General features: G+C 35.3%; 1 protein-coding gene across 3 annotated transcripts; it reads left to right on the forward strand.

Annotated features, from left to right (window-relative positions):
* The first annotated feature begins 1,039 nt into the window (after positions 1–1,039).
* LOC121330817 (kinesin-associated protein 3-like) lies at positions 1,040–27,577 on the forward strand. Of its 3 annotated transcripts, XM_041277641.1 has the most exons (20): positions 1,040–1,225; positions 2,238–2,369; positions 2,550–2,704; positions 2,927–2,985; positions 3,067–3,208; positions 4,088–4,187; positions 5,083–5,207; positions 6,947–7,045; positions 7,229–7,407; positions 9,266–9,428; positions 16,816–16,916; positions 19,139–19,247; positions 19,423–19,535; positions 19,895–20,060; positions 20,178–20,303; positions 21,035–21,133; positions 21,397–21,482; positions 22,924–23,113; positions 23,450–23,549; positions 26,645–27,577. In XM_041277641.1, the coding sequence occupies exons 1-20, from the start codon at positions 1,194–1,196 to the stop codon at positions 26,751–26,753; spliced, it is 2,385 nt and encodes a 794-aa protein (XP_041133575.1). In that variant the 5' UTR covers positions 1,040–1,193; the 3' UTR covers positions 26,754–27,577. The 3 variants fall into 3 exon arrangements, 2 of the variants coding, with proteins under 2 accessions (XP_041133575.1, XP_041133576.1); XR_005951901.1 differs by lacking the exons at positions 23,450–23,549; positions 26,645–27,577 and adding an exon at positions 22,593–22,775 and having other exon boundaries at positions 22,924–23,011; XM_041277642.1 differs by lacking the exons at positions 22,924–23,113; positions 23,450–23,549; positions 26,645–27,577 and adding an exon at positions 22,520–22,585.
* The last annotated feature ends 204 nt before the right edge of the window (positions 27,578–27,781 follow it).

The following is a 27,781-nucleotide window of genomic DNA, read 5'->3' on the forward strand; positions in this document are numbered from 1 at the left end:
TGTGTGTGTGTGTGTGTGTGTGTGTGTGTGTGTGTGTGTGTGTGTGTGTGTGTGTGTGTGTGTGTGTGTGTGTGTGTGTGTGTGTGTGTGTGTGTGTGTGTGTGTGTGGACTGTTGCAGCTCCCTGTCACAGCTATTTCAGCTGGGTCTTGGAAATGACATTGAAACTGAACAGCTCTGATCCCTCACTCAGCAGGGGCTCAAAGCTGAACAGATATATTGCTAAGTGTGAGGGAATACTATATGATACTTAATAATCTCCAAGTTTAAAAAGACCCTCACCCCCAACAGAGAGCACACTAAACTGATTTGTAAGAGATAAAAAATAAGCTAATAATATCCCTCAAGGAACTTTGCTGTGATTATACTATCAAAAACATATCTGGTATTCTGAACATGCTGAACCTGTATTTATGTGTATTAGTATGCATGTGAAAACATAGCTTAGCTAACATGTCTTATAAATCTGTGAGAATGTAACATATTTATTACTTTTATTATTATTATTATTATTATTATTATTATTATTATTATTATTATTATTATTATTTTTATTTTTTTATTTTTTGCATACTGTTATGATTAGGGGGTACATGATTTGAAGGATTACAAATTCAAAGTTAACTTTCCTTAGTGGAGAATGAGGTCAAAGAGGCCAGATGTCCTCTAAGCTAAACTGTTTTTATCTAAAATGACATTTGTAAAATGGTTGCTATATGTCTCTGTAATTAAATAAAGCCAAAAGGCGTTGTATCAAATTATGTCAGGAGTAGTGACCTTAATGTGGGTGTCTGTCTCAAGATTTTGTGTTCTGAAACCAGCAGAGATATTATTTATTTATTTATTTATTTATTTTAATTATTATTTTTATTCGACTGTTTCGTTTAGTCTTAGGACCAAGCTAGCAATATTGTTTTCATTGAATAAAAAAAATGCCTGAAAAAAAGTAATGTCCTCCTCCCCATAAGATGGCGCTAACACAGAAAAGGACACGTAATAGCGCTGTGTTCAGACTGTATATGCTGGAAATTGTCCCTTGAAGTGCATGCTGGGATGATTTGGGACGCTCCCTGGCAACAAAAACAGCTGAATGTTAAATCAGTACAAAAATAACAATATTATTTTTGTTATTGTTTTGCTAAAATAAAAAATAAAAACTTAACCCCTTATACTCGGGTAGGAATCTAGAGCACAATGCAGGTAGAAGATGCGCGGTATCTGAAAAGGTAAACAGTTCTATTGATTTTTTTCTCTGTTGCAAAGCGACTGTTGGGAGTGAATATTGTGACTGGCCATTGTTAATAGTTTAACCGATGAATCGGTGTCATACATGTACATTGTGACCTGTTTAATACATATTTAGTACAGGAATAGCAGATTATTCGAAACGTTCAACTGTCATTGTATTGACATTCATTGATTGGTTGATTATTCTGGTTATACAAACATTAGTATTTGCATGACGTACTGTTTGCTCTGTAATGCAGATCAGTGTTGTGTTGTTGGGTGAGGACTGTTTATTTAAAAATAAAATGGCTTATTTATTAATGAGTTTTATTAACGGTATACTACGTGTCTATGACTTTGTATCCCGTTTTTATTTAAAAAAAAAAAACAATGTAATTAATACTGTAATTTACAGTTCATTTTTATGTGTATTGTTATCAGATATTCTTCCCATTCAAATGCTTAACCTGAACACCTGATCTATAAAACAAACAAACAAACAAAAAAAACAGTTTAATGCGGCGACCGAGATGATTCATACAGCACTAGTGATGTTATACGTTGTATGTTGCATGAACACATTGCAGTTTTCTAAACTAATATAATTTGGGGATTTAAAAACAAAAATCAATGTTATAATTGATGGGTCATTTACTGGGATTCAGGTTAACAGTCAATATGTGTCCATCCCTGACTTTAACCAGTTTATTTTCTGATGCCCACCTCTGCAAATTGTGGGCATCCCAATGCAGTGGCTGTATTCTCTTTGGATTGTCAGCCACTTTTTATACCTCTTTGCATACGACTAGGTGTCTTGAATGAAACATGTTTAACTAGTGAAAGGAGAACAGTTTGCATAGTTTTAAAGCCTATATGTTTCTGTGTGTCATGGTATACAGATTGCAATCTGTTTATACTATTAATATAACCCATTCAAGTGTAATGCAAAGTATGACAACAAGTAGTGAAGTGAAAAGTATGTGACATATTTGTTGTATCCCTTTTTCTCAGGAAAGTGAAGGGAGGGAACATAGATGTCCACCCAACTGAAAAGGCCCTTGTTGTTCACTACGAGGTGGAAGCAACTATTCTTGGGGAGATGGGGGACCCCATGCTGGGGGAACGAAAGGAGTGTCAGAAAGTGTAAGGGGAAATATTTCTAAGCATAAACTAAATAGATGTCACACATGCATTTACCATTACTGGATATACTTATATATTCATATGTAATACACTGCATTTTTACCATTTCAGCAACTATCATATTAGTGGCAAACAAATTAAAAACCTTAAATTATTATTTTTTTTAATCTTCCCTCCTAGCATACGTCTCAAGAGCTTGAATGCCAACACTGACATTGCATCCCTTTCACGGAAGGTAGTGGAGGAGTGTAAGCTGATCCACCCTTCTAAACTGGCTGAGGTGGAGCAGCTGCTGTTCTACCTGCAAAACCGAAGGGACACTCCCACTGGGAGAGGTGGGTGTGAGGATCAGAGCTGATGGCACATCAGTATTTTGGTAACAATCACTGTTGCTTTTATGCAGGCATACAAATCTTTTTGTCAGGGTAGCAAGAGATGATCAGGTTGTTTTTTTTGTTTTGTTTTGTTTTGGGTTTTTTTTTTTTTTTTTTTTTTTAATAACCTGCATTTAAACTACCAGTAGCCATTTTCATATTTAAATAAATTAACGTTTGCAGAAAAGAAAGAGAAGAAGCTGAGCAAACCAAAGGACCCGCCTCCCTTTGAGGGGATGGAGGTAAGGAGCCATGGTGCTGATATGAACATTTCCAATTGAAATGTATTTTGTTCTCTGTTGATTATAGCCCTGTTGTTTCAGATTGATGAGGTGGCCAGCATTAATGACATGGACGATTACATTGAGTTGCTGTATGAAGAAATTCCTGATAAAGTCAGAGGTTCTGCGCTAATCCTACAGCTGGCTCGCAACCCTGACAACCTGGAAGAACTGTTGCAAAATGGTAAGACAATTTCAATGTACTTGTGTCTTAAATCAACAATGATGATAAGAAAATATTAAAAGATGAAACTAGTGAATTTATTTGAATGTGGATTGGCAGTGTAACCCTATGCATGCTAGTCACTTTATATTCTTGTGATTCAGTGCCACTTGGCTATAAAACTAAGTTCTTCTGTTAGTGGCTTGTTTCTATTTTCTTTCCTTTATACACCTTTATACACATTTATAGAATAATTAGGAGGATTTAAAAAAATATAGCGTCATAAGCCCCCCGACGTGTTGCTAAAGATGTTTAAGTAACGTACCTGTTTTTTACAAAATGGCTTCTCTAGTGCACTGGGGTTTGAGATCTGTCGTCTAAATTACTGCAGGAAGAGTGATTAAAAACAAAACAAACAAAAAAAAACAAGAAGTGCTTTGTCTTTTCTGTTCCGTACCACATTATGGATCTTTATTACTGGGTTACCTGTTTGATAATGTGGGCAATACTCCTTAAACTATCAGTGCACTAGAGCGGATATTTTGAAGCTTTGAAACAGGCTTTTTAAAGTTATGTGTAAAAAAGTTGTCAGGGTTTTAATAATGAAAATAACAATTACAGCTACATTATTTAAACAGTTGTGGCGACACATGGTGACGTGTAACGCTATATTTTTCAGAACCCTGCTACCTACTCTTTAACACCAGGTAAAAATGTCCTTTGTTGAAAATCAGACCTCTCCAATTTTGTACAACTAATTTTTAAACTAAGCATTGCCCCTCCACGCTAAGCATGCTTTTATTTTGAATGTGCATGTTTTGTACTTACTGGTACTAAACATGCTTCTTCCAAAGCAGTTTCCAATTTGCATCCCATCCTTTTGTATTTGTTTTTGCTCAGAGACTGCACTAGGGGCTCTGGCGAGAGTCCTAAGGGAAGACTGGAAACAGAGTGTGGAGATTGCTACCAACATCATCTATGTATTCTTTTGCTTCTCAAGGTAAGCTTGCTAGTTAATCTAAAATATAGGTGGTACAGCTGTTTACAGAAAAACAACTAAACTTTTATTTCTCCCAGAGAGAATGTTGCACTTAAAATCCCAAATTTAAAAGAGTTTCCTACAAATTATAAAATTATTTTTGTTATCAAATTTCTTGGAGTCACCTGATCACAGTGCACCACCTCCTGTCTAGTCCTGATTAAGACATGTTTTCAATGGTATATGATTTAGCAGATATTACGCTGTAACGATTAAGTGCATCTCTATACAATGCATAACCATGTACAAAATACTAAATATTTACTTGCATTAACAGTTCTTTTTATTCTGAAATATAAGGCAGATGTACAGTACACATTTCCAGTTCCATCCAACAGCATTACTTCCTTTTGTTGGCATATTTAACACAATTAATTATATTAGAGATTTAGTCCATCTTCAGATGATCAATGCAGAGGCTCTAGACACAGGACATAGAAGCTAGAGAAGTTTTTCAAAAGTAATTGCAATTATATATTGTCAAACAATATACATAGCTATAGTTAAATACTACATTGTCTTTGTTTTAGTATAAAATTATATTAATGTGAAGGAATGCAGATCATAATTTGATTATATTCAGTAAGTTTGTTAATTTTTGGAACAAACAGAATTTATGAACTCGATTTATAAAATACTTTTTGAATCTGACTGGTTAAAGTGAAGTCTCCACTGTAGAGTTTTAGTACTTTTAAATGTAATGTGCTACGTTACATATTTAACAGTTTTATCTAGATAAATTAAATTATAAGTTCATCACACAGTTTAAAGTTTTTTTTTTTTTAATGACAAATATAAGCATTACAAAATGCTGTAATTATTATTTCAAAGGATTTATTTTTTTTTTTTTTTTCAGCTTTTCACAATTCCATGGGCTGATCACTCACTATAAAATTGGTGCTCTGTGTATGAACATCATTGACCACGAGCTGAAAAGACACGACTTGTGGCAGGAAGAGCTGCTTAAAAAGAAGAAAGCTGATATCCTTTCAAGGGGCTGGGTTGTTTAGTGTAGTCCAGGACACACAGTAAATGGACGACTGTTCCTTTGGATAATTTCAGATACAACTCGACACTTAAGTTGTACCTTCTTTTCTTTGCTGTCTTTCTCAACAATACCTTGATGGTCACAGGCACATTCTTCTGGGGTTTTTTAAATCCTCCCGATTTAACTTTAATATAGCTTTGAATCCCGCAAACAAGTCTTTGTTCCTGTAATATCGTTTTAAATCTCGCAAGTGGAGTCTCCAATAGAAATGGGTTTAACGGGTTCAGATCGAATCAATGATAGATACAAGTCAGGAAGGAGGGACATTGCACATCTGCACTGGAAAAGGATTTTTTTTTTTTTTTTTTTTTTTTTTTTTTTTTTTTTTTGTGTTATGGTTTATTTTTTATTGGGATAGGGGTGGTCAATATGAATTGAGTAACCATAACCCTATTTCCAGTGTTTACTTAACTCATGTTTGGCTATATACTGATTTAACATTTTTTATTTATTTATTTGAATTTTTTGTAAAAAATGGGGTGTTAAAAAAAATAACCCACAAAAGCCAAAATTGGTTTTTTTTAGTCTTCGGGATTAAAATCGATTAATTTGTCGTAATAAACAGTCCCAATTCATTTTATGAAGTCGTCCAGGGAAAAATATGCAATAATCCTCAATAGGACATATATTATATATATATATATATATATATATATATATATATATATATATATATATATATATATATCCCCACCTTTACAAAAAGGGACAGAAATCAAATTATCATAATTTAACATTTGTAGTTTTGTATATTGTTTCATTTTTCACTATGAACAATGTTACAAGCGCAGAACCCTGCAGCCGATCCTGCACATTTCAAAAGTGAGGTGATGCAGGGATCAATATTTACAAGCAGATCTCGGTAAAAGTAACCAGTTACCCAAACGTGACACCTTGTGATTGGAGGAGATTGACACTGTTAACTTTTCTTTCCATCAGTGAGAAATAAACATGTGTAAATGATTTATTCTTGTGTCTAAGTGGTGCAGTTTGTTTTGAAAAGTCTTAGTCTACATAAGTAGCGCAGCTGTGTGTAAATGTTAACTTTAGATGTTAATTAAATGGGGGCTCCCACATTACTGGATGCGCCCTATAGCTTGGAGATCGCCGGTTCGAATCCAAACTACTCCACTATAGATCGTGGACTGGAGTTCCCAGGGGGCGGTGCACAATTGGCTAAGCGCTGCCTGGTGGGGTAGGGGTTTGGTCAGCAGGGGAGTCCTTGGCTCAGCGCACACCAGCGACAGCTGTGGCTGGACGGGCACATGCAGGCCGGCCTGTACGCAATTCAGAACTGCATGGTCCTCCAACTCTTAAGTTCTGAATATGGCTGCAAGGCAGGCTTGCATAGCTGAGTTAGTTTGGGGGTTGCAGCGGTGAACCAGGTTGAATAATAATTGGACATTCCAAAAATTGGGAGAAAATTGGAAAATGAATAAAAATAATTATTAAAAAAAAAAAAAAAAAAAAAAAAAAAAAAAAATATCTCTTGAGTTAGAGTGTATAGGTGAACTTTGGTGCTACCTGACTGGATAAGACTTGTTTTATGTAAACACAGCATCAGGATAAATCATAGTTACCCCAAGATGATATTATATAGGGCAATCGAAAGAAAAACTGGTGTTTATCGAATGAACTTGGTTAACACCTTGACTTAAGTTTTTTTTTTTACTCGAAGATGATCCTGAAAACCAAACCCTGAAGAAAGACTATGAGAAAACATACAAGAAGTACCAAGGACTTGTGGTCAAACAGGAACAGTTATTAAGAGGTATTAAACTGTTACTGTAACCATTCAGCATCCTAGATCAATCACATTGTTTATGCATTACAGTGAATTTCTAGCTTGGATTGCAATATTACATGTCTCTTTTTTACTGTCTTGTTTTTGGTAATGACACTTTACCTTGTACTTCACAAAACCCTAATATCTAGTTCATATCAAATTTTTTAGTTGCCCTGTACTTATTGCTGAACTTGGCTGAAGACACACGCACAGAGCTGAAGATGAGAAACAAGAATATTGTTCATATGCTGGTAAAAACCTTGAATAGAGACAACTTTGAGCTCCTCATCCTTGTGGTGTCCTTTCTTAAGAAACTCAGCATTTTTATGGAAAATAAGAATGATATGGTAAGTGTTTTTCAGTCTGTGATGTTAGACCTGAAAAAAAAAAGGATTCTCTACTAATAATATGTAAATGATTTGAAAGATAACTTGTTTTAAAACAACAGCGGACAGATACCGCAAGCAAATAGCAAACGTATACAATGGCAAAATAATTTCTTATTGTATATTTATTTATGTTCAATTAATTTGATGTCAAAATAGAAAAAATATAATAAGACAAAAAAAGTGTTCCCTACCCCTATACCATACATAGGTTAAACCATCAGCAATGTCTGATCATTTCTGAACGTTTGTCTTGTTTTTCCACCTGGAACCAATCACTGTTTCAGTAACACTTTAATTCATCAAGGGAAAATTAAGAGCATTTGTGTTGTATCTTTTAACTTTTGTATCTTTGTTTTAGAAAAAGGCTTGTTGCTCCTCTACGAAAACACTTCAACGTGTAAAACCATTTCTACTGCCAAGCTGCACACTAATTTAGAGCCAGATTAAGTTGGAAGAAAGATTCCTAGTACTTAAAATGAGTTTAGTACCAAAAAAAAGCCTGTCCAGACTTTGTATTTAAATGTAGTTAGTTACTGTACATTGTTCCTAAGAATGTTATATGTGACAACCTATGTGGAAGTATGGATTACATAATTTTTCTCGTTTTAAAATGGAGTTTATTAATTATTTTCTCTTTTGTTCCACTGTTGTAATTGTAACTTTTGAAAAAATGACACGTTGTTAAAATGGGTTGGAAAATGCATGCAGATTAAAATGTGTTCATGATTTGGCTGTAAGGTGCCTTCCGTTAAAATGTCATAATTTACTCTTGAACACGTTTTAATGTAAGAAGACATGGAAAGCCTAACCTTTTGCCTTACAGGGTAATGCAGTCAGACTGCCGTTGATTAGAAAAATAAATACAAAGTGATCAAATTTTTTTAATTAAGGACAGAACTTCCCAATATTTTTCTCATTACTGTGACCTCAAAGCAAAATAAAGCAGAGTGTTAACAAGTTAGGGTGTTAAAATTAGTAACATAGACAATGATTTAGATGGGCAGATGTTTGGAGTTATGGGGAAGATGAAGTTTATAAGAAACAAACTGATTTTTTTTTTTTTTGATTCAGACACAATTAAATGTCTTGCACATTGCTATAAGTGGAATATCATACCATAGTAGTAATATTGTTCTTGGCTTTGATATAGAATCATCAGATTCTAATTTTTACTCACAATTCTAACTGCATGGAATTCTGTTTGACATTGATTTATTAAAGGCTCTAATTAGGTCAATGTTCTTTCTCCAACAATCCCTCCAATAAAGCATATTCCAGGGATTTTCTTTTATCCCTTATTAGACCAAGAAATAACCTTGTGGAAAGCAAAAATCTTCATTGCATGTAAACATGCTTTTTGAAACTTTCATCAATGCCAAAATGCCCTGTGGATTATATAATTACTGGTATACCCCTGAAGCTTCAATGTTTTAATAGATTGAAATAGGCTAAAGTTTTTGTTTACTGTTTTTATAACTAAATGAAGGTATTGAGTATCATATCCACAATTTTTTTAATGTGTGCCTGCTAGGCTGTTGACTTCTAGAACATCCATGGAATTGACACTTCATTACACAGGTCTAATGCAGCCAAGCTCCACTGTACCAGTAAAGGGCATGATAAAACAGAAGCATTAAACATAAAGTCAAGAGCGATGATAAACATATGAACATGTTTCTTGTTTAGTCTAGTAAATATTCTCGTCAGAAACTTCTTGCATGTGCCATGGTAACATGAACCAGAATGTCTTGTATGTTGTGCAAAGGACAGGAAGAAAATTGTATTTTTGTTATTTTTGTTCCATTTCCATTCACAGGCAGAAATGGATATTATTGAGAAACTGGCCAGACTGGTTCCATGTGAACACGAGGATCTGCTAAACATCACCCTGCGTCTCCTTCTCAATCTCTCCTTTGACAATGGGCTTCGCAACAAGATGGTCCAAGTGGGGCTGCTGCCAAAACTCACCGCACTCTTAGGTAAAGTTGAGCACACCAGTGCATGGCTGTTTGGATTTAACCAGAACATCAGACTACCTTCTGCTTAAGGTCACATCATTTTGATCTTGATAAGATTTTATTTTAATAAACCTATTAAAAATAAAAAAAAGGTCTAAAATAAGTTTTATTTAGATGTATGGCATTGCACAGTCGTGAATGCTCAGCCTTTGCTGCTATCGTAGATTTACTAGGTTAACGAACAGTATAACTCAGTAGTAAAACCCAGAGAAGAGCTCTGTCTCTGTAAATACTGTTCCTCAAAGTCAATTTAAAAAGTCACTGATTGTGTTGCAAACCCTTTTTCTTGATATTTTTTACTTGTGACCTGATAAAATGAGAGAAGCTGCAAATATTTTGTCATTGCTAGATTTCCTGTTTAAATCGATAATCTTTCATCAGCCTTTCAGGAGCAATGCCTCTTATAATTATACAAACATCTTAAACCACTTTAGAACAAAGCCCTGCTACTGTTGGAGCTGTAAATCTATTCTAGTAAAACCATCAAGCAAAATGGAAAGGTTTTAATAAAATAGAATGTGAAGTAAAGAAGTGTTAGTTTTGTCTTATTAAATTGATACTTGTTTGCATGTGGACTCCATATTTATAGCTATATGAAGTATATCATTTATTTAGATGTTTGCTTCTCAAATTTCCCTTTGTATGGATGTTAGAGCTGGGTATCGCGAGGCTCAGTATAATATATATATATATATATATATATATATATATATATATATATATATATATATATATATATATATATATATACACACACACACACACATACATACAGCTCTGGAAAAAATTGAGACCACTGCAAAATTATTAGTTTCTCTGGTTTTACTATTTATAGGTATGTGTTTGGGTAAAATGAACATTTTTGTTTTATTCTATAAACTACTGACAACATTTCTCCCAAATTCCAAATAAAAATATTGTCATTTAGAGCATTTATTTGCAGAAAATGACAACTGGTCAAAATAACAAAAAAGATGCAGTGTTGTCAGACCTCGAATAATGCAAAGAAAATAAGTTCATATTCATTTTTAAACAAAACAATACTAATGTTTTAACTTAGGAAGAGTTCAGAAATCAATATTTGGTGGAATAACCCTGATTTTCAAGCACAGCTTTCATGCGTCTTGGCATGCTCTCCACCAGTCTTTCACATTGATGTTGGGTGACTTTATGCCACTCCTGGCGCAAAAATTCAAGCAGCTCGGCTTTGTTTGATGGCTTGTGACCATCCATCTTCCTCTTGATCACATTCCAGAGGTTTTCAATGGGGTTCAGGTCTGGAGATTGGGCTGGCCATGACAGGGTCTTGATCTGGTGGTCCTCCATCCACACCTTGATTGACCTGGCTGTGTGGCATGGAGCATTGTCCTGCTGGAAAAAACAATCCTCAGAGTTGGGGAACATTGTCAGAGCAGAAGGAAGCAAGTTTTCTTCCAGGACAACCTTGTACTTGGATTGATTCATGCCAAAGCTGCCCGATTCCAGCCTTGTTGAAGCACCCCCAGATCATCACCGATCCTCCACCACATTTCACAGTGGGTGCGAGACACTGTGGCTTGTAGGCCTCTCCAGGTCTCCGTCTAACCATTAGACGACCAGGTGTTGGGCAAAGCTGAAAATTGGACTCATCTGGGGGTGCTTCAGCAAGGCTGGAATTGGGCAGATTTGTTTTTGTGAAGGATGCATGAATCAAGCCAAGTACAAGGTTGTCCTGGAAGAAAACTTACTTCCTTCTGCTCTGACAATGTTCCCCAACTCTGAGGATTGGTTTTTTCAGCAGGACAATGCTCCGTGCCACACAGCCAGGTCAATCAAGGTGTGGATGGAGGACCACCAGATCAAGACCCTGTCATGGCCAGCCCAATCTCCAGACCTGAACCCCATTGAAAACCTCTGGAATGTGATCAAGAGGAAGATGGATGGTCACTAGCCATCAAACAAAGCCGAGCTGCTTGAATTTTTGCGCCAGGAGTGGCATAAAGTCACCCAACATCAATGTGAAAGGCTGGTGGAGAGCATGCCAAGACGCATGAAAACTGTGCTTGAAAAATCAGGGTTATTTCACCAAATATTGATTTCTGAACTCTTTCTAAGTTAAAACATTAGTATTGTGTTGTTTAAAAATGAATATGAACTTATTTTCTTTGCATTATTCGAGGTCTGACAACACTGCATCTTTTTTGTTATTTTGACCTGCAAATAAATGCTCTAAATGACAATATTTTTATTTGGAATTTGGGAGAAATGTTGTCAGTAGTTTATAGAATAAAACAAAAATGTTCATTTTACCCAAACACATACCTATAAATAGTAAAACCAGAGAAACCGATCATTTTGCAGTCGTCTCTTAATTTTTTCCAGAGCTGTATATGAAACAATAGAAAAAAATAATTAACTCACTAATTATTGATTTAATTACAATAGTTATTTGGTCAATGAAATAGTAACCGGGAGGTTTTATATATCAAGGCTTACGTTATATTTTTATAGAATAACTGTTCTGAGTTAATGTAAGTGTGAATACAAAAGTTAGTATACAATCCTTGTATCCTCTCTTTTTACCATAAGTGTTTGTTATTATTTTCAGGGGCAGAAAACTAAAATGTGTATTTAATTTATTGTAATCATCATTTATAATTAATTGTTCCAAACAATCGTAATTATGAAACCTAGAATTATTTTTCAGCACTATTACAGTGTTGTGTATTTGTATTTATTTTGTCTCTTTTATTTAACTTGAAACTGGCTAAATGTTGTCTTTTAGGCTTAATGGAAAATAGCTGAGTCTCAACTGGCTGGGATCTGCTGTCCTTGTTTTCTGCGCTGTCAGTTATAATCTGTTCCACACTAGCCAGTAATGACATTCAGTTGCAAGATTGTCTGTCTCTGTCTACGTTAACATACATTCATGAGGTTGCAAAATTATAGGGTTGTACATGTTTGAGGAAAAGTCACTCATACTAAACTGAGACGCTGTTCACTAGAACATGATTATATCACAGTAGACACATCTAATTGGGCATATTTATAGTTGTGCTGCACTTGTTTTCATGTTTGGAGTGCAACATTACAACTGGCACCAAAAATAAAAGTAAACATTCTGAACAACCTCAGATTCTTGAAGTAAAAACTAAAGTATTGATTACGTTTAAGTGTAAACACACCTTGATCATATAAATATTTCGGATAATATTGCAGTGCCAGTCGTTTTCTGGTATATCTTCAGTTTTAAAATCCAAATCGCTTACAGATATTTATCTAACAAATTATATTCTAAAAAGAAAATATTTCTAAAATGTTTTTTCCTACATTAAAAGTAGTTTTCTTAAGCAGATTGCTAAGTAGAACTGCATTCCCTTTCACATTTACTACCCCTCTGTTTACATCCATCTGATATTAACAGATAAGTCAAACACTTATGTTCATACTGTTAGTAATTGCTAACTTTATTTATTGGTGCTGCCTTCCTCAATAGAAAGATGTATTGCTTTTTCTGTAAACCTGTGATAAACTTGAAAATGAAAGAGAACTGAATTACAAAAGGGGTATTCAAAATGCTTCACCACTAGGGGTCACCACCATGCATACTGGAGTCTGTTTGAAAGGTTGTTCTCTTAACAGCAGATGCAGTTGCACAGTCTTTAAAATACAGCGTGAGTGTGACTGTAGGCCAGTGCCTGATTGCATAAAACACTTTAAGTGGAATTTCCTCCATAGTTTTGCCCTTAAATGTTCTCTTAAGTGTGTTGCATAAAACATCTTAAGGGAAATCTCTTAGTGGGAACTTAAGTACTTAGTATAACTTAACTTCAGTAGTATTTGTACTTAAGTATTTCCCTGAAGTTAGTTAACCGTTGCACAAAAGGACTTAAGGGGAAAATTAAGTGAAAATACTTAAATGTCCTATTGAGGTCCCTTAAGTAAAAAAAAAACAGTAATGGCAGCGTTTTTGGAAATTGAAGAGGACAGAGCCACATTTCACAGAAGGATTTTCAGAGACAGAGAAAATCCTTTGGATATAATGGATGACGAGCAGTTAATAAAAAGAATTTCGATTTGACTGAAATTCTGTCTTTCAAATGTCTGCAATGCTGGAAGCAGATTTATAACCACAAAGAGGAAATCATGCATTGCTCCCTGTTCTGCAGATACTGGGAGCACTTTGTTTTTTCACAGCAGCCATAATGATGAGGAACGGGCACAGAGATGCGAAGAGGGGCAAGACATTTGCACTCAAGGAGATGACTTCTTTATAAGAGATGCCATCTTAAATTCATTTTTTTTCAGTTTAATTTTTCCTTTTTTTAAAAGCTTAATTCAAATGTATCCTGGGAAATCCAGTTACCTTTTGGAAATCCACAGCATTATTCCGTTATTCGGAAGTGAATTATTGTTTGTGGTTGTAAATCTAATTCCACATTTACACATTACTGAGTGTGATTAAGGACAACACATTTTGTGTTCATTTTAACACAGGCAATGTGTTGGAATATTAGGAGAAACACAGGCACCACGTTGGAATATGTACATAGTATCCTACAGACCGTGCAAAAAGCTACACAAAATGTGTCAGTATTACTCACACATTTTGTGTAGAATTAGTTTTTGTGTAGAAGTATTGCTTAGTTCACACATGCTCTTCTGAAATCAGAAAAATCTTTTTTTTGCAGCAACTGACATATTTAATTAATTAATTATTTTTTTTAATCGTGAATGCTGCGATTTACCGTTTCAATTTCTTGCATTCACACATTCAGCTATTTCTGCCCATTTCTTCTGCTTCTCGGCAGTTGTCAAATTTGGACATAGTTTGCCTGTTAATATCTGTTTTCTTTTATTATATTCCTCCAAAAGTATTATTTTTTCCTCTGTCCAGTTTGTTTTTTTTTTGTTTTTTTTTCAGCCATACTGTAGTTTCACTTAACTGCCCAAACGTTGCCATGGAGATAGGAATTACAGCGTACAGTAAGCTACTTGCCTGTTGATTTTGAAATCTTTAAAGATTCCAGACACACTTAAGTTTTTCCCTTAGCTAAGTGAAAAATATACTGGTGTGTCACACTTTTTTGTGAAATACTTAACATGTTTTATGCAACCAAGAACAGGGCTTTTGAATTGCTGGAAGAGCAAAATACAGCTTCTCAAAAGTATGCATAATGGGCTTTAAATCACTGGGGGTATAGAGTAAACTAAATATTCAATTATTACAGAATGCTGAATGTATTTATTTATACTGAGTTTAGTTAGCAAAGTTAGGAAAGGGCTCTGTATTTGCTATCAGTATAATTTACTGTAAATGTATCAATGATTCTATTAGACCATTAATGATACTCATTATCTCCAAGTCAGCTTTAGCTATAACATGGTGGCACTTTGTCATGTGACCGGCACACTTGCTGTGTAATGTGCTAATGCTGTACTGTTCTGTTACATTTGGGTCTTTTTGTTAGTCAGTATATTTCTGTTCATCTTGCAGTCTGCTGTAGCAATAATGGGTTTATACCCCAACCTTGATGTTGTTATTTATTTATTTATTTTTTAAAATGTATTTACTGCCATTCAAACTTTTTGGGCTAAGCCACAGAGATTTAATACATCCCAGTTGTGTTAGAAAACTATTTGGATAACCCTTTTGAGAGGTGATATCTATTTATCAACATCACATGCCAGAATCCTAAATTTCCTGCTTACCAGATAACACGAAAGGGATAGTTACCTGACGGGTAGTAAGTGTTTTATCGACCTCCAGCAAATTATATTATTGGGGCACGATATTTATGTTGCATCTAATTGAGTTATTCAATATTTTATCGCCAGAATTGTATGTACTTGCATATTCTACATTCCATATCACATGTCCATGTTTTATATAATTAAGAAAGCATTTCCTAACAGATTCCAAGAATGAAAACGTCATGCGATCATCTGCCAAAATACATATACATTATAGTGACTAAGATATAGATTCAATGGTACAGAAAACATGTTTTAATAACATGCAACCTTTTTAATTTTTGTAGTTAGTAGTCCATTAAATCTAGAAAGGTCAACTCTTGCCAAATGACAATGTATAATGAATGTTTAACAGCATTGTTATTATTATTATTATTATTATTATTTTATAAAGGAGCTGTTTCTGTCCACGGTAGTATTTTGAAACTTTAATAGGCCCCTCTTCAACTCATAAAGAGTCTTCCATTTTCCTACCGATGAAGTGAGGTAATAATAAGGGTCAGATGTGGCAATCGCTCTAATGAGAAGCACATGTACCTGCCGTCAGGGTGCAGTAAAGACTGTTCAGGATTGCTTGAAGTTATTAATGGCAGTAAAATTTATGCTTCCTCCTGTTTTCCCAATTAAACGAAGAAGCCTTTTTTCCTGAGGTCCTTCTACCAGCATATGGTTTCAATAGACTGTGTGATAACACAGCCTGGAGCGTCTCAATCATTGTTTAGTACAGACTCCTTTCAAAATGAATTGTTAAGTAATAGGTCAGTATGTGGGCCTGATTTTACATCCCTAGGGGAACTGTAATTAATGTTCAGATTTATTAGAATTTTTGTTTTTCAGTTTTTGGTTTATTTTACTCTGTTTGCTGCAGTCCTTTAACAAAATCATTTATCAAATGTGATATAACTGCCATTTAAATATGTTTCTCAATGGAGTTTCCAGATTTTTTTTCCATGCATTCATTTTTAAGACAAATGTCCTTTTCAGTCAAATGTTATAAAATTGTTCTTTTAAAAACGCATGTTTGTGATTATTTGAAGTGGGGGGTGGGGGGTTAACAAACATTTTTAGCTGATGATGCCTCCTGTTGTAAAAACCTCTGTGTAGTTTCTCTGTCTATCTGTATGAAGATCTATGTATTTTACAGTTTAGATCTTTTTACTTTCCCTTTTATGATCCCAAAACCATTGTCAAGAAAGTACAAACCTGTTTTATCAGTGTGTGCAACAGCTGTGGGGTACTATTCTTATTTCAACTGCTGCGAATAGATGGTCTCTAGTTTGCTGAGAATATAAACCACTTATCGTCTATGTATGGGGTAAAAATTAGATCTGATTATAGTACTAAACTGTCTCAAAATGTGGATCCTATTGGCTTCAAAAATAAAAACAAGTGTAGGCTGTCTGTTAAGGTTAGCTGTTAAACCATTAATGTCTTTGAAATTTGAATGGCCATATAATTAGAAGCAAAAATATTTCTTATGAAATCATTCATTCATTGTGTTTTTTTTTAAATAGAACAACTTTAAATCAAGTAGAATGGTTAATAATTCAATATTCTTAATAGTAAGAGTGAATTATTAAAAAAAATCTATTTTTCAATTTTTTTTCTCCAACAGAAAATGAAAACCACAAGCAGATATCGATGTGCATTCTCTATCACATCAGTATGGATGATCGATTTAAATCCATGTTTGCATACACAGATTGCATTCCACAGGTAAGACGATTTGCAAACAATGTTTATATACAGTATATGCATTTGTCCAATTCCTGCAGTGTTTTACAGTAACTTTTTGCTCACCATCTTTTGTTATCGGTAACCATCACTGATAAAATCAGATGGATCAGATCACACTTAGTAGGATTTGCATACGAGTCAATGTACTGAGTGGGTGCTTGGAGAAAACAAAACACAACAAACTTTCTAAGAAAAAAGGTTACATATTTTTGGCTACAAACTGTCACCTGTTACCAACCATGAACTACTTTGGTTCTAATTAAGCTAGAGAGCTGTTTCTTGACTAATTGTGGCACTCTTTCCAAGTAATTTCTAATGCATTAAATGCTTAAATACCCCAATAACCTTCAGGTCATGAAATGCCCCAGTGACCAATTAGTTCTCTTTGCACATTGTGAATATATTTGTAACATAATTCATTAACGATAGGGAGACATTCTTAACCCTCTATAGCTAACAAGTTCTGTATAAATATCTGGAGCTGTGGATTGTGGACATCAAATTAGACTCACACAAGAATCTTAAACAGAGCCTTAAATGTGCAGTATTTAAACAAAAAGAAAGACATGATATAAATGTGCAGACTAGAACAATGTGACAGTAGGCAGTGAACCTTGTTAGATATCAACTCTCCTTTTTAACCCGTTTAACATTTTCCTTTCTGCCACAACCAGCTAATGATATTTGAAACACCACGCATTGCCTCTGATTAGCACCAATTAGGATTCTAGGGTTCAAAGGTTAAGAGCATTTGTCTGGTAGCCATTTCAATGAAATAACAGTGTTCATTGTGTGGATATTTAAAATGCTTGTTTTGTTTAATTAGGTGAAAATGCCACCCAGATGCCAATAAAATATTTTTATAGTCATTAACCCCAATGAAAGTGTATGGTTCAATAGTGAAGTCTTAGTGATATTTAATTCCAGCTTGACCACAAAACAGCAAGTTGGCCCTTCATGGCTCTTTTTCAGGCTTTTTCGGTGCAGGTATGTCTTTGATCTGCAGTCCTCAGCTTTGAAAGAATGCTACTAAACTCTGCTCACTAATGGCACCTTTTGCTCACCCACTTATCTTCAGAAGCTTATGGAGCAGGACAGCAGATCAAACAACAGAGCTGGGGAGTAGCTGGTCAGGGGGACAAATTCCTCAACAACAGAAAGGTCCTGCTGTAATCATTCAAAGATGTTAGAGTGGTAGAGAGGTGTGCGTAGGGAGGGAGTAGAGGGAGTTGGCCTCTGGTCACTGGTAAATAAAGTAAAGTCAGGTGCCAGAGAGTCTAGACGCAGTGATTTCAGTCCTGGGACTATGGTATCTGATACTCAATATGGGACTTGTCTGATTGCACACTGCTGCCTCTTCACTCCCGTTCAGCCCTTTAATGCTTTCCTGTTTAATGTTAAATCAGCAAACAGTGACAACGGCTGTTATTTGAAGCTGAACCGTTTTTATATTTCCTACTTGATTTCCTGATTGCTTTACATTTTACCATGGTTAACTGCTAGGGTTTACCATTCCAGTAGATCTGCTATTGACAAATACAGACTTGACATAAGTTGACTACAGGATCTGGTTTCAAATCGCAGGCTTCAAGTAGAATGTACAAATTAGTATCGGCTATTAAACAAAAAGTAAATATGTGGTTTGATAACTTTTACTAGCGGGTCTATTTTAATAATCTGAGAGTTGCAGATATTGATACTGCTACCCTAAAATGTATGTCCTATTTTGTTCTGTTGTAATATTAATAAGTGGGCCAATAAGTAATCCCTAGGGGAAAACACCAGCAGGACCGCCACTGTTTACATCAGTAAAATTGACCCCAATGCTGTAAAATGCAACTCCTTGTTGAAAATGTAGCTCAGGGTAAATGCACTTCTTCCTGGAAGTTAACTGAGAAAATGACTTTTTCTGTGTGCCTGATTCTCATCCTAATTGAATAAGAAAGCTGTATAAATTGCTGTCAGATTCACTCTCTCTCACCCATGTTGGTTTTTCATTTCTGACACTAAAACTGTTCTATTTGTCAATGAACCACAGTTAGCTCATTATCAAGTCAATGTGTTCTCGTTTAGCTCTCTGCTCTGGGTTTGCCTCTGCTTGTTGCCAATGCTGGTAAAGAGGAGACCTTACTGAGTCACGGCTCTTACATCTGCATCTCAATAAATAGGTATAAATACTAAACTTTTTGTTTTCTTGGCAGTTGATGAAGATGTTATTTGAATGTTCAGAGGAGCGAATGGACCTGGAACTCATTTCATTTTGCATTAACCTGGCTGCTAACAAGAGGAATGCACAATTAATTAGTGAAGGTAACCACAGACTATTATAATGTAATTACTTGTATTATATTCTGATATTTATTATATTCTCCTTAATTAAAAGTAAAATATTTATCATTTTTGTTAAAAGCTAATACACAAACATTAAGTATGCATGCATATTACAGAGTATGAATCCCAATAAATCAGTTCTCCTCTTCTTTAGGTAACGGGTTGAAGATGCTAATGAAACGATCATTGAAGTTTAAAGATCCGCTTTTGATGAAAATGATCAGAAATATTTCTCAGCACGATGGCCCTACTAAAAACCTATTTATTGTAAGTATCTTAATTTAAGTGCAGGGGCTGTTTCCCATTTTCGACCACCATAAAACACACTTCTACTTTACAGCATCACCTGCTGGGACATTTTGTTTGCTGTTTGCTGGGGGCTTATGCATCCAATAGACAGAACAGGGAAAATTAGGTATTACGAGTTTTCCACTAAATAAATCACTGTTTCAGTGAGAGACAAGAATGTCCCAGAGAGGTAAAACTTAAAGTCAAGTAGACAAATATTTCTGATTATTCCTTCGTCAATATGGTTGGTAAAATAAATATTGTCTAGATTAATAAAACAAACAAGCATATAAATCCAGTTTGTGATGGATTGCCTTTTGAAACGTCTCTCCTTTCAGGACTATGTGGGAGATCTGGCAGCCCAGATTGGTCATGATGAGGAGGAGGAATTTGTGATCGAGTGCTTGGGGACGTTGGCCAACCTGACAATCCCAGACCTGGACTGGGAACTTGTACTGAAGGAGTACAACTTGGTTCCCTACCTGAAGGACAGACTCAAACCAGGTACAACACCATTCTGAAAAACAACACTACAGGAAAGCAGAGCTTCATGACGATTGAGGTGTGGACTTTCTAGCATAAGGCTGTACTTATTTTGAACTTGTGTTTTCAACCAATCAGGTTCTGCAGAGGATGACCTGATGTTGGAGGTGGTGATAATGCTGGGGACGGTGTCGATGGATGACTCTTGTGCTGCCATGTTAGCCAAGTCTGGAATTATTCCAGCACTCATTGAACTACTGAATGGTAAGTGTAAAGAACATTGATCCGCCTCTTTGTAGAAGAAGTTAGAGTGAAGAAAAATAACATTGCACATGCAACTTTTTCTAGTCCCCTAGATATTTTTTTATTATTAATTTTGCTGAAGGCTACTTTTTGAAAATAATTGCATACATGAGTATAACTTAGTTATTTACTGAGAAGCCTGTTGGGATGCAGTAATACCCTTTCACAAATTTTACAAGAGTTTTCTTGGCATGTGCTTCATGTGTAAACTGCTACAGAAGAGCAGCATGGTACAAATATGGATCAGATTTGCAGTTTCAGTCCGTGTGACCTTTCAGCTAATGTAATGGCTAGTGGCACAGTTCTTGAACATAATAGGATGCAAATTAATGTTTAAGCAAATTTTATATAAAACAGCTGTCAGTGCAGCTTATTTTCTAACAGTTCCAGGAATGTGCAAGGACCATCTTTGGTTCACAGCTGAAGAATCCTAATCGGCAAAATTGTCCAAACAGAACCACTTTCTGATACCTTTCCCTCTGTCACAAATATTTCAGTTATCATCCTGCTAAAATGTACCGTACTGTTAAATGAAATACCAGCCTTTTATATCCGTTTATGTTTTAACATCTACAACTTAATGACCTTTGTAACACTTTATTGCATAATAGGATGTTATGCCACAAACTAGAAATAAATAAATAAATAAATATATGTATATATTTTATTTATTTTTGCTTGTTTTTTTGTAGCACAGCAGGAGGATGATGAATTTGTTTGCCAGATTGTCTATGTTTTCTACCAGATGGTTTTTCATCAAGCTACCAGAGATGTCATCATCAAAGATACCCGTATCCTTTAAAATACAGATATGGATGGATCTTCCCTCAGGAGCTCATGTCCCGATTTGTTTCAAAAAGCAGAGAGAGAGAGATCTGAACTGGAACCTGCTCAAGTCCAGCCACAGACTACTGAATTGAATTACAGTGTGCAAAGAAAAATGTATAACGTAGCTGAAACATTTGAATATTGTAACATGATAGATTGCAGCACTTGAATGGATCACCTATTATCTGACTGTGGCTTGCTTACTTCTTTAACTCTCATGTCTCAGAAGCTCCAGCCTATCTCATTGATTTGATGCATGACAAGAATGCAGAGATCAGAAAAGTCTGTGATAACACATTGGACATCATTGCGGTAAGGAAGGAACTTCAGAGTATTTTCTTAAAAATAGGAAAACCTTTGCTGAGTATTGCCAGTTCCAAAAGTTCTTTAGAACTGGGTTGTATTTCCCAGCAAATGGGGCAGGGTATTCTTCTCATGTCTACATGTGAAGTTTGTAATCTAAGGAGACATAAAAGGAAGGCTTTAAAGATGATACAAATGAATTGCTTCCAAGATATATGAACTCCTGGCTGTCTATTTTTAATTGAATTAGAAATCTGATTATGTTGTAACCATGTAAGTGATAGGAGAGCCTGTTTTTATCAGCTGCAGCAGAACCGAGCAAACTTCTGGTTGTATGTTATGCTACACTGTGTAAGCCATGTACAAGGCATGATTTCAAACTGGAAAGTGCACTTGGGCATAGGCAAACTATGGTAGATTTCTTTGCTTGTGGGCTTTTTTTATGTTGCAGGGAACTTTTTGTGGTTTGTAAGTAAACTGAGTGTTTTTGACTTTGTTATAATAAAGATTCATATAGTACAACTTGAAAAGAACCTAGCTTTGAAAAGATCAGATTGCTTTAAGAACTTTCCCAGCTTTACTTTTTACTTTAAACATTTTTTTTTTATTTTTTTTATTTTTATTTTTTTTTTAAGAGCTAGAACCATGGAACATAATTCCTCAGTTTAAACCTATTTATTCAAATCAGTTCCATAGTTAAACACTGATATTGAATACATAACAAGTTAATACACTGAAACTACTGTTTTCTTTCTGTATTTATTTTTTTCATTCTGCTATACATTGATAAAAACTGTCATTACCCATTTAATGGAACCGAGCCACTTGACAATACAGTTATTTCAACCATAGCTTTCAGTTTCTGTCATTGCTGTTGGGCCCTGCTCTCTGTCTCGATGATTAATCTCTTCCACAACATTCACAACACAGGGCAACTGAAAGAAAGGCTTTCTCTGCCATTTGCCGGACAGAAAGGAAAACAACACTTTATTTTCCCAGCCAAGCACGACATAACAAATCTGATTAATTCGTATTTTTATTACCAGTTGTGTTGCATCTGAAGCACAGCAGTGCCCTGTATCAGTACTGAAGGCCCACTATTGATTTCCCTGACTGCAGTGATCCCCCAGTGAGAAGGGCTTGGCTCTGACAGCCTGTGGAGCTCTCCAGATTGACCTGAAGTCTGAAAGCAAACATTCTCACTTTGAAGCAACCAAACCGCTGCTTATTTCTTGTGTCAACCACAGATCTTGAAACTGACTAGCTGTTGTCATTGGCCAAGCATGTCAAACTACAACTGAGGTACAAGAATAATAATGTGTATGTGGGAGTTCCACAAATTCACATAACAAGATAATTATAGGTAATGTGTTTCAGCAAAAGACAAGGCGCCCAAAGGACTTGGCTTCAAATCAAATTTCAGGAGCTTGTATTGTGGTTCCTGCTTTAGGAGTACGATGAGGAGTGGGCAAAGAAGATCCAGAGTGAGAAGTTCCGCTGGCACAACTCCCAGTGGTTGGAGATGGTAGAGAACCGGCAAATGGATGAGGGTGAGCCATACATGTATGGAGATGATGGCATCGAGCCATATATCCATGAGGGAGACATACTGGAGAGACCTGACCTCTTCTACAGTGCAGGTAAGACCATGGTGCTGAGAAGGATGTGTTGTACAGTATCTTGGTTTGGTTATCTTGGGTAAATAGTTTCTATAGTACAGTGCTTGCTCACCCCTTCTCTTTCAATCGGGCAAAAAATATTTACCTTAAAGAAGAGATCATTGTTGTATAACACATTATAGTTACTGGAGACAACTCTTCCAGGTTTATACAAACCGCTTAATGACTGTATAGGCAGTCTTTATCTTATTGATCAAAATATAAAGCTTTCCAACAATAATTAAGGCATTAATACTGTGTATTAAGAAAGTAAGAAGATACTAATTTAACCTTTTGTTGCCGTTTATTCATTTTAAGATGGAATGATTCCTTCTGATGGAGCAATAAGCCCTGGTTTCTTTAATGACTTCCACGTACAGAATGGAGACGTGGTTGGACATCATCTCTTCCCTGGCAGGTAATGTTACATGTAAGGTATATAAACCACTACATAGTCTAACCAATAACTTGTGCTATACATGGTGCTTTAGGAAACTTTTTAGAATGGAATTTATTTTAGTTTTTTTAATTACCATTCACTTGGTATCGTAATTACAAACACATGGATTAACATGAGGGCTTTCCTCCCTATCATGTCAGTTTAAGGTAACTGTATTGGCAGCAGTTTGTACACTGGAGCTGTTTTGGGACAGTGGTCTATATTTTATTGTTTTAAGTTCAGTAATGCTTCAGAGGGGTCTGCAGTGTCTCAGGGTCCATGGCAAATGCTTCAATTTCCAGTTACCGCTTGAAATTGAGGTCAGTTTCTTTTAAAATAAAATCGTAGTGCAATCAGTTTAAACAAAAAACCTGCCATTGATTTAGCACAATAAATATGTGGTGTATGTAATATGAGAAGTGACAGGACATAGAGATCAAAGACCCAGGCCAGAGAACAAGTAAAACCATGGACTGTTTCCTGTTCAAAAACTCACTTAAACACAGTAAAACAAAGTTCCTTCATGGTTTATGAGCTGTCACCCCAACTCCACTGGGCTGCTCAAGCTTTGGTTCAACACTGGAGCTCTTTGTTTTGTTGTCTTTTGTTTGCTGTTGATCTTAAGATGATTTGCAGAGTTTGATGTAGAACTTGGAGAATGATAAATTTCTAAACATTCATGTGTGTGCGTGCGTGCGTGCGTGCGTGCGTGTGTGTGTGTGTGTGTGTGTGATATATATATATATATATATATATATAATATAATATAAAAAATCCTTTCGAATCCGACGTAGTACTCGCCCTTAATGTGCAATAAAAGCACTACAATATGTACTGTAGATTTAAGACCACCATAATTTTCTAATAATGACAACATAGTAAATTACTTGCCACTGAATTAGATCAAAGTTTGTTTTGTTTTTTTTACAGTGAAGTTCATGGGAGTGAAAGCTTAGTGGGTTTTTTTGTTTTGTTAAGATAATTTCATCTTTTTTTTTTTTTTTCACCATCATTTGGACAGCCTGGATTCTTTTTAGAATGGTGTGGTTTCACTTCTGTTGTCCAATTCCCAGGGAGACACAAGCCAATTGGAAAGTTCAGCTGACATATTTGAGGGGGTCATAGATCACAGAAGCAGCATGTGTAATCCAGAGGGTTTTAAATACAAGAGCCTTAAGTTGAAAACAAAATTTGATTTGACAGTGCTGGCAGGTCAATAGGAAAAATAAATATTTTTGCCCAAAGAACTGCATATTTGAAAAAGAGGGGTGTAACTGATTGCTGGAAGCGTTTTCAGTTTAAAACAACAAATAATTAAGTAACTGTATAGAAGTAAAGCAAAGCTCTCATATTTTAAGGTGTTTGGCTCTAACGTAAGATTTGTGTATTGTTTTACCAAGAAATCAGCTCTTCTGTGCCCCAAAAGATAACAGCTCCCACTTACAATGAGAATGGGTGATGGAAAATGTGCATTTGTCTTTTTGGTTTCCTGTATCCCTCGTGAATACAAGCTGGCTGTCGTGGTGCACATGTTACAGTTCATGTGTATAATTGGTGAATGTGTAGATTAATCAGTTCACCGGGCTATATATAAAATAACAGGTATATGTGTAGGTTTACTGGTCAATGTATAAAATAACTAAGGGGATAGTAGTTAATGCTACAGCATTCGGAATTCGGAAATAAAGTAACGTCAGAGAGCTTAAAGGCAAAAAAAGCACAAAAAATATATAAGATCTGTTCCGTACTTGGGTAAGTTTAAATAATTGTATTATTTATTTTTCTAAACTCCAGCCTTAGGATTGTTTTATTACTATTTGACTAATCTTTTTAAACTTCACTGCATCCCCTTGCATTATTATTATTATTATTATTATTATTATTATTAAAAAGAAATACATAATAATAATGTATTTAGCAGAGACCAAAATTTACAACATTGGGTATGGTAATAATGACATCTCTTCATCAAAATGCCTCTACTAAGTATGATTTAGTATTAAGTTGAAATCATTTAGAAAAAAGCATAACCTAAGTGCACACAGGTTTTGCATTTCAGTGAGATTCATACAGTGTGCTGTATTTTACATCGTAACGTGTACATTTATAAGAAAAAATAAGAAATATAGAAAAAAATAAGAATGAAAAAACTGGACAGAAGTACCTTTAGCACCGTCATTTAAGATATGTTAAGGTTTGAAACACTTTCTCACGTCCTACCCAAAAACGAAAAGCATGTAAGAAACACATTTATTTTTGTTAGTTTGAAAGACAACATTAAAAAATAATAAGAGCGGCCAGTGTAAAATATATACAACAATGTGTAATAATTATGTCTTAAAAGTTACATTTTCTAACAGTCTAGCAAGAAAAGTTACGTCTGAAAAAAGTGCATATTTTAAAAACAGGGGTCAAGCACCATCTAGTGGTTCAGTAGTGATAGCCACAAGAAAACACCACCATAGCAGAATTGCATGATCTTTACTTATTGTATTTATTGTGCCTACACTGTAGAGGACTGCACTGTACATGTATATTTTATAACTTTTTGTGCCAACGGCACTACGTGTACAGCTGCTTTTATTTGTTATAGTTTTTTAAGGCATTTATTCCCCTTTTAGTGTCCATGTATTGAGACAGTGTGGTTTAGTGGTTAAAGTCCAGGGCTTGTAGTCAGAAGGTCACCAGTTCAAATCCCATCTCTGCCACTGACTGACTCGCAGTGTGACCCTGAGCAAGTCACTTAACCTACTCTATCCTGAGATGTTAAATCAATGCCCTATTGTAAGTGACTCTGCATATAATGCACAGTTCACATCCTACCTCTGTAAAATGCTTTGTGATGGTGGTCCACTATGAAAGGTTTTATATTATTATTATTTCAGTGGCAATGTGAAGTCAACAGTCAAATAAACCATTGCTGTTGTATTGTGATGACCCGTGGATTTTGTTGTTGTCCATATTCAGTGTTTTTTTAAAACATGTTTAAAATATCAGCACTGCTGTAAATGGGGGAATTGTTATTGTTGGCGACATGAGTTTGGAAATTAAGTTTTGTTTTCTTCTTTTCTCAGCATGGGGATGGATGGAAATGTTCAGCCAGCTGGTGTTCCTGGGCGCCCCACCACAGCCTATGGCTATCGCCCTGATGAGCCATTCTACTATGGATATGGGAATAGATAAACTAAACAGTTATCACAGCACTTACAAGAATAGCCTGATCTCAGACACCTAATTCCATGACTCAAAGCAATTTAGCATTTCTGATTTACAACACTATATTTAGCTTTCCTGTTATGGCTTGGACTGAGGATTGTGTTTTTATGTTAACTGTTTACATGCGTATTTTAATATCTGAACAACATGTAAAGAGTATTTAGCCATGACAATGTTTTAGAACAACAGGCTCCATGAATTTAGAAGGTTTCTAGACTGACAGGGTCGGCATTCTTATCTGTATTGGACTTTTGCAGATCATTTGAAGAAGGTGTTTTATTTGTATTTATTTCTCATATGTTATCGTCATCTGTATATTTGTATTTATTTAAATGTTGGACGTGTATGTGACAAACGTGCAGCTATGTCACAATCGTCGCTGCGGCAAATTTTGAAATCCATTTCAAATGGAAAGTGTTGTTACCTAGAAAACACCACCAAATTCAATCCAAGGATGGGAGCAGTGTTGCACGATGCTTTCGCTTACAGTATGTTAGTACGATGCTTGCACTAGAGGATATACAGTACATGTATGTTCTGGTATAAACTGATTATTTGTAGATGGGAACACTTTTATTGGTGTGGCCTGCATGTGACACAGCTGGATATGCGTTTTATAACTTGGCGCAGAAGGCAGTACATGTAGCCTACAGTTTCAGATTGGAAATTGGCAGCTACTTTTGTTTGTTGTATTTTTTTTTTAATCAGAAAACGTATGCTGTTTTGTTTTTGAGATGATGTTTTATTATGTTTACTGGTTTTAACCATTCGTGATTATCTTTTATTGTGGTTTGTATGCTGTAAGTTTGCCCATTTACCAGTATTGAAAACTAAGCACTGAGGATTGAGTAAATCTAAGTGGAAAATATACAGTAACACAGATTTGTTTTCCAAATGTTTATTGTGAGGAATAAAGATAACACCTTTAACTTATAAACAATGTTTAGAAATGACAAAAAAAAAATAATGTACACATTTTATTAAATGCCAATGTT

This window comes from Polyodon spathula, chromosome 18 (genome assembly GCF_017654505.1).
Source record: "Polyodon spathula isolate WHYD16114869_AA chromosome 18, ASM1765450v1, whole genome shotgun sequence".
Taxonomy (NCBI): domain Eukaryota; kingdom Metazoa; phylum Chordata; class Actinopteri; order Acipenseriformes; family Polyodontidae; genus Polyodon; species Polyodon spathula.